Below are 12,376 nucleotides of genomic sequence, written 5' to 3' on the forward strand. Positions count from 1 at the left end.
ACATCAATACATGGAGGAACCTTAGTGGATCTATTAGTTCTAAGAGACACTCTGAAGTGCACAACCTGTGCACATAGAGATCATACACCTCTTCAGCTGATTTGTAAAATTCATTTTACTTAAAATCAATATCAGCAGGTAATTAAAAAAAATCTTCTGTAATGATAGCAAGTTAACATTCTTAAAAGAATAACAAAAATAAGGCTTGATATATGAAACTCAATCAAGAATAATTCAAAGCCCAGTTTCTACTGATTTTAGATTTTTTTTTTTAAAAAAAATAGTTTTAGTAACCATTGGGGGGAAAAAACCCCAATAGAAATGAAATTGCCACAGTTTCAATTTGAATTGACCACAAAGAAATGGTCTTTTGAAAACAATGCAATAGGCCTATGCCCCTCAGAGAAGAGTGAAAGATATTGTGTTCTTTACACATTTTACCTGTACCATAACACATTTCAGCAGTGCTAGATACAGAACAACTATGCAAGATAGACACTTTGGACTACGCCTCAGAGTAATACTTAGAGTCCTATGCTGAGGCCATTAGCAGATCTAATTTTTAATGTGCAGCTTAGGAGAAAGACTGAGCACAGACAAAAATGGGCGTTCCTATACAGGTCAGCATACCAAAACATTCCTTAATCTGGCTATTACTTCTATGGGTGCAAGCCCAGTTTTCATAATCTTTTACTTTTAGACAAGGGTGATAATTTGACCGATTTACTCAAGTTTCAAGTTCCCAAATTCTTGTTGCACTTTTCCAGCACATTTCTCATTTGTAAGTTCAGATCTGAATAGTTTTCATATTCCACTTTGAACATTGTAAACTACAAATCTGCATGTAATACAGAATGCTCATGTCTTTTTCCTTGTCTGACATCCATTAAGATGATTAGGGGATTGGAGGCTAAAGCATATAAGGAACGGCTGCTGGAATTGGGTAGTCTAGTTTAACGAAGAGAAGGACGAGGGGGGACATGATAGCAGTGTTCCAATATCTCAGGGGCTGCCACAAAGAAGAGAGAGTCAAGCTATTCTCCAAAGCGCCTGAAGGCAGGACAAGAAGCAACGGGTGGAAACTAACCAAAGAGAGAAGCAACCTAGAACTAAGGAGAAACTTCCTGACAGAACAATTAACCAGTGGAACAACCTGCCTCCAGAAGCGGTGAATGCTCCAACACTGGAAGTTTTTAAGAAGAGACTGGACAGCCATTTGTCCAAAATGGTATAGGGTTTCCTGCCTGAGCAGGGGGTTGGACTAGATGACCTCCAAGGTCCCTTCCAACTTTACTACTACTATTATTATTATTAAGGCCAATTAAATTCTTAGTTCATAAACCTTGGGTTGAAGCCAGATAATGAACTGCAGCAAACACCAAATCTTATGATCAACTAAACAATTGATTACCTTAAAAAGATTTTGTAAAAAAAAATCTAAACATGGTAAAAATTTTGCTTAAGGAAATAGGGACTGAAAAGTAGATAATTTTTAAACTAACCCTAATAAGGGGTGATGTTAGTAAGACTGATGATGTAACCCTTTTATCTATAAATCAAGACTGCAGAAAGGAAGACCTTGTTAAAAAAAAATGAACTATGTAAGCTTCTCTTCTATTAAGAAGTCTAGAATCTGAATGCTCAACTATCTGAGCAATTTCACAAGCATCTGGATAGGCTTTAATTCTTGTATTTTAATTTATTTAGGCTAATATTTGTTCTATTTAGAGTAATATTTGCATTGTGTTTTTAAATATTATTCTGGGAAAAAGGACAGTATACAAATGATGACAATCACAATAAATAAAATTGAAGTGGAATAAGATCTGGGGCTACTGTTTGGACTAGAAATATGCAGAAACAACTTTGAAGCAAATTGTTTCTTTTCAACTTCAAAAAACAAAACAAAAAAAAGAACACAAAAAAAAAAAAACCAGAGGAAAGTTTTCAAACAGTGTGTCCCTTAAGAGTCAATGTCCCATCTTCTTAAAAGAGGTGTTAAAGAACATCATTGTCCTATTCAGTTCAACTAAATAAGGAAGAGAGCCACTTTGGTGATCTAATTACAGAAACATATATTTGAGAATAATTTTCTAACCTGAAAGGGATTGTCCTTGTAAATAAAAAAATAAAATAAAAGGACAGAATTATTATTGGAATGCAAGCCAGAAATAGAATGCCAGAAAAAAAATATTCGTTGCCTTGGGATTATTATATGAAATAAATAACCAACAATCCTTTTGTAATAATGCTTTACACTGCTCATCTTATCCACAGAATCTGTTCCCAAATAAATCAAGGAAGACAGATCACAAGGGTAGGCCGTACCAGATTTAACTTCGTATCACTGGAACCTTTATCTGCAGGGGAAAACCACACTTGGCACATGAAGCAGTGTGAGCAGATAAGCTCATATTTTTGTGTATTTCAATTTAATGATCTGTTAGCAATGTGCAATATCAAATGAATGTAATTCTGGTGCACTTCTAAGTCTAAAGTACCAAAGAGATCTCAATATCCCCCCGTTTCCAAGTAGGTTATCTACCAACCACTGGTTTGTATAATCTGATGGAATTTTCAGCATCAACATCTGAATTCCCATCAAGAAATGTCACACACGATCCTTCCATGCTTTCCACTGACAAATGAACAAGAAATTCACAGACTGTTGTTATTATGGCAGCACACCTACAACTCAGAGTTTGTCAGCATTTCCATCAAAAAACCATTAATTCCAGGTTTGTTGCTTGACGATAACTGTTTGCTCTCAGAAAATTGAGATTAAATGACAAGTCTCAGTGTTTCATAACTCGCAACGCATTAGGCAACAACTATTAAATTTCTATACTCAAGCTAGTATCATGGAGTTTTGAAGAATTTAACCCACAAAATCTTCATTCTTAATTTAAAAGCATACATATACTGTAAAGGTGAAAGAAGATTTGAGGGAGACAGTAGAGAGGGGTCTATAAACGTAGCAGAATGGAATTACAGACAGTATCTTGTTTAAACATTTGGAGCTCAATATTTTTTCATACATTTGCCTCCCTTTCAAGGAAGAAAGTTGTGTCTCTTTAAGGACTTAATCTGGTTTGAATGAGGTGAGATGGGAAAGGAAAGAATACTGCTTTAACTCCATATATGGAAAACTCAGGATTTTAATGGTAATTTTTGTGTTTATCATATCAGAAAATCCTTCCTGTAGGAAGCTCTTTAACAGAGAGAAAGTTAAAGTGCAAGAATACAGCTTAAGAAAAGCTAACAAAGTTAGTTCCAAAAATACTTTTCGAAAAGCATCTGGACTTTCTTGGAGGTTTTTTTTCTTTGAAGACTTTTTTTTTCCTTTGAAGACATTTCGCTTCTCACCTAAGAAGCTTCTTGGACGAGAAATGAAACATGTTCCAGGAAAAAATAAAAACAAGAAAGCCCAATTGCCTTTTGAAAAGCACCTTTGGGACAGCCATGACCTGGATGATTGAGATGTTCCACAGATATCAAACAAAGCTAGGTACACAGTTTAAAAGTAATATGATGAACTCTACTCTGGGAACCCCTATAGATCAATTACTATTTTATGTAACGAGTGTGTCTGTTATGCATATATGCTTTACGGAATGCAAATCTCCTAAAAAGCATATAGAATAATAGCATATATAAATACCAAAAGACCCAACATCAGTTTCCTATTCAGGTAATGCGGAGGGGAGAGTAGCAATTAATTGTAATTGTGTTGCTGTAGTAATTTTTGTAAAGCACTTTATGATGTTTTTTTCTTAAGAAGAGGGATGCCTTCAGAAAATAACAATAGATTGACCAACATATCTCTAAGATATGAAGATTTGCATGAAGAATGCACCTGCCTCTTAACAACTATGGGTTTACCGACACTGCATGTCCCCTTGTCAAAAGTGAATTGAAAAATGGACACATTTGCCATACTACAAAATTTTGACATACTGTCATACAACGAAACCTCTAAACACCCAAGGAATTTACAGTGCAGTGCCATTTTGAAATGCACAGGGAGTTCACTGAATTGGGCAGTTGTGTAGCCGTGATACAGGAAAGAACATGTCACATGGAAGTAGGTCTTTCTTTGTGCCATCTATGGGAAAGAGATTGTTGTGTTCCAACAGCTCAATCTGCCACAATCAGCACTCTACAACTCAGATCCTTCATTACGGCCAAAGTATTTAATCGTTCGGCTATAATGTGGAAGGCTTTGCAAAATAACATGTGGAAGTGCTTCGAAGTTTGTGGAAGTGGGGATTTATTTATTTACTGTAGCAATGTTTTATTTTCAAGCAAATGTTATGGTCAAGCACAATCCATGAAATAAACATGTTTTTCCCCCCCCCAAAATGAAAACACTGACACAACCTTCACTATGGTATTGCAAACACTGTCATCAAACTTTAAAGTTAGATTAGAAACGGACTAAAATTGCCAATATTTGAGTGTGCAATCAGGCAAGCATATACAGCAGGTAAAAGTTGCAAATTTTTTCAAAATTTTCCTCCTCCTTTTTTTTTTCTTCCACCACCTGGTTCAGCCCATTTGGAGCTTCTGGTGAGCGCGTTTATTACAGAGGCTGAGCATGACCTTTCCTAGTCAAGTTGAATTTTTATTGACAAATCTTACGTAGTGTTAAATTCAACAAAGGGAATTTTCTTTAGGTCTTTTCGTAGCAACTTTGTTTTTTGGGTTGTTTTTTTTAAAAGACATTTTATAGTCTGAACAAAAATAACGCTGGAAGGATTGGGCAGTAATGGATAAATCTTATCCAGATACTGAACTGGCTATGTATATCCTCTGGTAACCTCGAAACCTCCAATTTGCAGAGGAAGCGGTTCTTATTATCATTGCATGTGAAAATCCCACCAATTTCAAGCCCTGGCCAGATGCGTATTCTCGAACTGGAATCAGTGGCTAGAAAGCAGCCAGCGTATCGTTAGTCACAATACAACAGTAAGGTTGTGAACATACCTGAGCAATGTTCAAGGTCTAGAGCATTGGAGGATGGGCAGGACAAGACAGGACAGAACAAAAATAAAGGAAGAAAAAAAGAAAAGACAAAACAGTGACTATGAGGCCAGCCTCAAGTTACCCCAAATCAGACCAAGCCCACCCACATGGTCAGGCAAAAAAAAAAAAAAAGAAGCACAAAAATTGAAATAAAATAGTATCAATTAACAGTAGACTATTCATTACCATCAGAGGCAATGAAAACATGCCAAGGCATTCAACAGACAAATTCTACCGACTATTCAGCTAAGCAATACATCTATCACCACCACCACCTTTCAGTCAATCAGTCAGTCAGTCCATCAATATTAAATGAGAAGATGCCTGCTGTAGAACAAAATCTGTCCAGGGTATATTTGAGGCTGGCCTTATAGGGGAAAAAAGCAATGCCAAAGATATCCTTTTTTTAAAAAAAACAAAAACAAAAAAAATTATCTTTCAATTTAGAAGTCTTTTAAAGCAATAGGTAAGTAAGAGAAATAATCGTGCCCAATTAACCTAATGCAATAGTACTGAAGGGGGAAAAAAAATATGATCTGATCCTCAACTGTTTTGCTTAGTTAGCTACAGCAAAGAAAAGAGAAAAGAAAAGTGCAGGTTCTACGCAAAGGAAAAGCCATTACAGCACAATACAGTACCTGCTTGTTTAGGCCTAGCATATTGCAGACCATATCTCGGGAATAGGGCTGCTCCAACACATACCGCAACAAGGCAGTCTGAGGCTCAAACAGATCCTTGAAAACAAGAATAAAAGCAAACAAATCCCAACCTATTGGCACAAAATAAATTTGAAAGCTGAAATCAAATGCACTGTCCACACAAAGCAGCATTTGGCAATGTGACACCCACGAGCGCTTACACACTGTGATTCTCCCAGATAGCCTCTGCAAATCCTTCAAGTAAAAACAGACACACACACAGAGGACACAGTATATACACTGGGCTGATGTATCCTAAGATTGTTTGCTCTTGCAATATCTGGGCATTTGCGCGTTAAGAACTCTCTGTTAAGCAAACTGAAATTGTTGGGTGGGATTGATAGAAATCTTACACAAGGCTTTAGATCAGTGGTTCTCAACCTTTTTAATGCCGCGACCCCAACCGGTCGTAAGTCGAGGACTAAACCGGTCATAAGTCGAGGACTAAACCGGTCGCAAGCCGAGGACTACCAAACCGGTCATAAGTCAAGGACTTTCCCTGCCTGGGAGCGCCGCGCATGCGTGGTTCCGCCCCCTGCGCCGGCCGAGGCATAGCTGGCAAGCGGCAGAGACGGAGCAGGCTGACCACCAGGTGGCCCAGCACCCGCCGGAAAAGGGGAAAAAAATGGCGGACAAAAAAAATGGCGGACAGCCTTGCTTGGCGACCCCCATGAAATGGTCGATCGACCCCAAATGGGGTCCCGACCCACAGGTTGAGAACCACTGCTTTAGATGCTTTTTCAAGAAAAACGTCCAGCCTATTCTATGTGGAAGCGTGTAACGGGTGCCCAGGCCTAAAAAGATTGCGAAATGCCGAAAGAAAGCATTAACTCAGATTTATGTCCAATTGTCTCTTTTATCTCGAGTGCTTTTTCTGCCGGATTCTTATTTCAGGCTTCATTTGTTTAGATAATAGGAGTGATCTGTTTCAAATATTAGGCAGCATCTGGCAAAATCATCTATCTACAGAAAGGGAAATTAGGCTTATGCAAATCATTAAAATGGTTATGAGGTCTGCCAGGCTCATATGGCTGCTTCAGAAGCTGTTCCCAGTTGCCTCCAGGCACAGAGCCACTCTGCTTGGCGGCCAGTTCCGCTGGAACTTTTTGGCAATGTACAAATTACTGGGGACAGTTTTTGAAACAGCTGCAGGAACTCATTTATTCAGCTGCTTTTAAAACCTGAAAAAAAGAGACCTCCTTCATTTTCACTGAGGCTAACCCTAGTGGACAAGAAGTTCATAATCAAAATGATTTCACCCTCTTTATGGCTTTTATTTTCCAAGCATTTTATGTTTGGAAAATTAGCAGCAAGGAATCATAGTCAAAAGAAAGGTGTAAATTTATCCCCAGAGCTTTAATTGGTATAAAAGCAGGACTCACTCAAGATGCAGGTGTAATTAGATGCTGCTATAGCTGCTTATTAAGGAAACAGAATGAAGGCAGTTGGTATTTTATTTGGATTTCTTTCTATTAGCTCTGGAATCTAATGGAAATGCATCATTTCCTCATTAATAACATTTTAGGGTATTTTAAAAAAAATATTGTTGCTACACTCTGTTTCTCGCAGACATTTTATGTTTTATATTTCTGTGGTTTGGAATAATTGTTTTGTTACTTATTATAAGGTGCCTAAAACTTGTTGGGCCATAGTTCAAATCAATCAAATAATATTGGAAGAGGTACTGCATGTAGAGCATGCATGTTTTATGCTGTGCCCAAATCTGGTCCTGAATGTTTGGATTTTGAGAAGAATCTTTTTAAAAACAGTTTGCTTTGCTTTGAATAAATTTAAAGGGATCTCTTGAGACATCTTGTTGCTGCCAAAATCTTTTCAGGGGTTACTTTAAGGCTAGTAAGGTACTTTATTTTACTTTCCTGATACGTAGGTACGTAGGTAAGAGAGAAGAGAGAGACAGAGAAAGAGAGAGAGAAAGAGAGAGAGAGAGAGAGAGAGAGAGGGAGGGAGGGAGGGAGGGAGGAAGGAAGGAAGGAAGGAAGGAAGGAAGGAAGGAAGGAAGGAAGGAAGGAAGGAAGGAAGGAAGGAAGGAAGGAAGGAAAGAAAGAAAGAAGGAAGGAAGGAAGGAAGGAAACCTTTTTCAAGATTAGTGCAATGTTTGGGGTATCTCCCCGCCCAAAAATCCCCCACATACACATCTGTTTAATGTTTTTTATAAGCATTCAATTAATAAGCTAAACCTCAATTTTCACTGAATTTTTGAAATATGATTAATATGCTTATTTATTCTATTATATTTCAAAGCATTCACAAAGGTCACATGCACATATACCTTATCATAGGGCAAAAGGCCTTTCAGTGGAAAACGAAGTGTTGTCGGGTCCAGTTTCCATGAATTGCAAATAGCACCAGAATTGTTCACTACAGGAAGAAGACTACATCGTCCTGGACACCAAAGAGAGAAAATCACAAAGCATATTATTCCCTGAATGTAATTATTACCGTAATTGGGATATTGTTACTCAGCTTTTTTTATAAATATGCAAAACTTCCTACAGATGGGTACAGATTACATTCTGTAAATATTTTAAATATTAACAAGTCCCATTTTCAGATATTTTGGATAATCAGGTTATCCTGAGTTATATGAATAGCAAATTTCAACTTTTCAGTTATTATTTTTTACTGTTATTAGACACAACAATATTAAATCACAGCGGTCAGTTCTTTAGCTGGCATTGACCTTCATACACATCCCCAGAACTTACGTTGCAATATATCAGCATAGCATATATGCAGATCTAAGCAGTGTGGTCTTTTGTAATGGACAGTTGGAAATATTATCAATGTGAAGATTATATAACACATTTATATATTTGTCCATCTTATATTGAACTCTGTGCAGCTCCCAGTCATGAGATTTTCTAACTGCCATTCACAAAATTTTGGTATTGCACCCAGTGAGCTGATAACCACTGGGACCATGATGGCTAGTTTATGCCATAATCTTTCAATTTCAATTTTCAGATCTTGATATTTTGTGAGCTTCTCAATTGGTCAACTATTCCAGGAGTCCCCAACCCTCAGTCCGTGGACCGGCACTGGGCTGCGGCATGCCAGAAACTGGGCCAGGCAAATAAGCCACATAATACTTCCTTCTTTTCAACCACAGTTAAATCTGCTATGTTATGTGCCAAGACTTCAATCAATTTGTATTCGAAAATCCTACAATATTTTAACCAGCTCATTTTTTACTACTTTTTTCAACTCTATGTTTTTCAGTTTTTCATTACTGGCACATGATAATTTTTGTAGCTGTTCCAGTGAGTCATTTTGCAACTACGCTGGGTCATTGGTTAGAATCAGTTTGTACCATCTTGTATGAGCTGCATAGATGATCTACTATTTCTTCTGTTTCTTTGCACAATCTGTACTTTGAATCATTTGATGATTTTTTTTCCAATTGTGGCCTTGATTGCATTAGCTCGAATAGTTTGCTTTGGAACAGCCAAAACCAACCCTTTTGATTTTTTTTTTAATTTTAGTGTTCCAGTGGTAAGCAATTGCCAGGTTTTATCTTTATCCACTTTTCTCTGACTCTTTTTTAGAAATTGACCATACTAATAGTAATAGCAATAGCACTTAGACTTATATACTGATTCATAGTGCTTTACCACATTCTCTAGGTGGTTTACAGAGTCTGGGTCCTCATTTTACCAACCTCGGAAAGATGGAGGGCTGAGTCAACCTTGAGCCGTAGAGGATCGAACTGCTGGCAGTCAGCAGAATTAGCCTGCAATACTGCATTCTCACCACTGCAGCCACCACGGCCATGCTTTTCTTTGCCAGCATTCTGCTTGTATTATTACATTATTTCAATATTCATGCTTTGTTTTCTGTGCATTCAGTCTTATTATTATATACAAGTTATTATTAGGGATTCTCATTTTACAGACAAAAGTAATCCAAAGATCTATTTATTTATTATTGTGGTTTTTAGTATCGCCTGTTCACCGCCCTGAGTCCCGTAAGGGAGATAGGGCGGTATATAAATTTAATAAATAAATAAATAAATAAATAAATCTAATATTTATAAATGGTATCTATATTATCCTGGTCATGAGAGTTGGACCTAACCGTTGAATCCTGCCCCTTTGCAAAGGTTTTCTTTGTCCCTCCCTCCCTTCCTAATTTGTACACTGATTCAATTAATAGTACAAATGCAGGCAGACGCAACCAGAAAATAAGCCCTAGCCTGATTTTTTAGCATGCTCCTTATAAAAGCCCTACCTCCTAAATAAGCCCCAGTTAAGATCATCATCAGCCTGGGGGGGGCGTGGCCAGCACAGGAGGTGGCGAGTGCGTGGGGGCCGATGGCATTTGGCAACAGACGCAGCCCGCGCAAGTGAGTCTTAGCACTGCGACCACCGGGTCGGTCCTCCAAGTAGAGGCGCAGGGGGGGAGGCAGGCAATCCCGATGTGTGGCACTACCAGCAGCAGGTGGAGGCAGAGGGACGGGGGACGCAAGTGATCCCAATGCGCGGCGGCACCGGCAACAAGCAGAGGCAGAGGCAAGGGGGGAAGGCAGCAGGATCGCCTGCCTCCCCCCCCATGCTTTTGCCTCTGCCAGCTGCCAGTGCTGCTGCGCATTGGGATCGCCTGCCTCCCCCCTGTGCTTCTGCCTCCATCTGTTGCTTGGACAGGTAATCAACTCACCTGCACTGCACTGGCTGCGCAGCCCTAGAGTGTACTGGTCAAAGGGCCAGCGGGCTCCGGCTGCTGCCAGACTCCATAGATCCTCGCGCACTTGCCACCTCTTGTGCATGCGCCAGGAGGGTGGGAAGCCTGGCCAGGCTGATCACCCTGATACCGTGCTTCTCTGAAAATAAGCCCTAACGCATCTTTTGGAGCCAAAAAAATATATAAGACCGAGTCTTATTTTGGGGGAAACACGGTAACAGAGTTGAAATAACTAATATAAGGACTTTTCTTTTGAGAACTCAAAGTAGTTCATATAAAAATAAAAACAAAATAGAGGACAAAATCAACCACAATAACTGATATGCATCAGAGAAAGGTAATTAACACAGGTGTACTCCCAAAGATAAAACAAAAAGATGCATTAGGGAGTAAATCAACATTCCCTGCCTAGCCCCCCCGAAAAGGAGCCAGCTTTTTACAGCTTTGTGAAAGTCCAATAAGGTGTGGGCCATGCAGGTCTCAGGAAGAATGCTGTTCCACAGGACAGCCACTAAGAAAGCATATTTCCTAGGTTCCACTAGATGACAACCTTCACACCTGATGTAAGTTCATCTTGATCTTACTGGCTTGGCAGAAACAATAAAAAGAATCCTACAGATAACCAGGACCTAAGCCGTGAAGGATTTTATAGGTCATAAGCACCAGCTTGAATACACCAGGGGCCAGTCACTCTTTCTTAGGGCAGTTTATTTTATAGGGCAGTTGTTTGGGGATAACATGCAAAGAAACCCTTATATGAACTACTTTGAGCTCTCTCTCTCTCAAAAAAAGAGGGATAGAAATGCAATAAATTAGTCTTTGCAAACCTATCATGTTTAGTCTGATGTACAAATCTGTAGCCTGTTTTGTTTGATACCAAGTAATAGATTGGAGCTCAGGAACCAACGGTAACTATTAGTAATAGACATACCAAATGCCTTCAAACTTCATAGGCTAGAGAGAGCTAATCCTTCAGTTGCTACATACACAGAAAATGCTTACCACAGATGGAATTTATTCTTGCTGTAGGCCTGAAGGAATCCACAAAATCTGATACAAGGTTACCTAACAACTAAAAAACATATAAAATAGGAAAACATGATTTAAACGCTAGTTACAAATTGCAGATTAATTCAAAACCCAGAAATCACAACTTGAAAGTACCGTGAAAACTCCAGTGCTATGAACTTGTGTGCACTTATGTGCCTCATTATGCAAACTAAGTAATTTCTAACAATTTACACAGTTTGCATAACAGCGTTCTGCAAATGACATAAGAAATGCAAATGATATAGAACAGACATGTCAAACTCGCGACGTCACATGATGTTGTGGGACGTATCGGAATTTTCCCCCCATTGCGGGCAATGGGGTGGGCGTAGTTTCTTGATGCGTCCGACCCATGGGCCAGCAGTTTGACACCCCTAATATAGAAGGTGCAAATGATATAATTTACAGGATGCCTTATTTGTTTAACCATTCCCAAGAAAAATAAAGAACTCTCTGGAGCTCTGCCTAACCGTGACTACCATAACAGTGGCTTTGTGCCCAAGGCAGAACTAGAATTCATGGTCTCCCAGTTTTTAGCCTGACGCCTTAACCACTACACCAAACCTGCTCTTTTATCTGTATTATCTATTTTTATATTCTTTTAAACTTTTATTTCTATTAATTTTTTCTTTATGTAATAACAACTTAAAAAAAATATTGGTCTGTCTATCTATCAAATTTGTTAAACTGCCAATTTATCGTGCCTGACTTCGTAAGGTCCAAAATTGAATTTATTTTTTTTATTTTTAAACATCAAATCTTACCCAGTGAGGAAGTTTTCCTTCAGGATACAACTTTCGGATTTCTGTGACGGCAAAGTAAGCAGGCAATAAGCATGCATTCCTTTCCAAAATATATGCAACAACCTAAGGAAAAACCAATAACCGGAGAAGAGTTATATATAT

General features: G+C 38.6%; 1 protein-coding gene across 1 annotated transcript in view; it reads right to left on the reverse strand.

Moving 5' to 3' along the window:
* MED23 (mediator complex subunit 23) overlaps positions 1 to 12,376 on the reverse strand; it is a 53,517-nt gene that overhangs the window by 26,401 nt on the left and 14,740 nt on the right. The window contains exons 8-11 of the mRNA XM_015819802.1: positions 11,424 to 11,493; positions 8,014 to 8,126; positions 5,664 to 5,759; positions 4,987 to 5,004 (exon numbers count right to left, since the gene is read on the reverse strand). Coding sequence (XP_015675288.1) covers positions 4,987 to 5,004; positions 5,664 to 5,759; positions 8,014 to 8,126; positions 11,424 to 11,493 — 297 coding nt within the window. The remainder of the gene's footprint in view (positions 1 to 4,986; positions 5,005 to 5,663; positions 5,760 to 8,013; positions 8,127 to 11,423; positions 11,494 to 12,376) is intronic.

The sequence above is a fragment of the Protobothrops mucrosquamatus genome, unplaced genomic scaffold, assembly GCF_001527695.2.
Source record: "Protobothrops mucrosquamatus isolate PMUCROS unplaced genomic scaffold, P.Mucros_1.0 scaffold991, whole genome shotgun sequence".
Lineage (NCBI taxonomy): Eukaryota > Metazoa > Chordata > Lepidosauria > Squamata > Viperidae > Protobothrops > Protobothrops mucrosquamatus.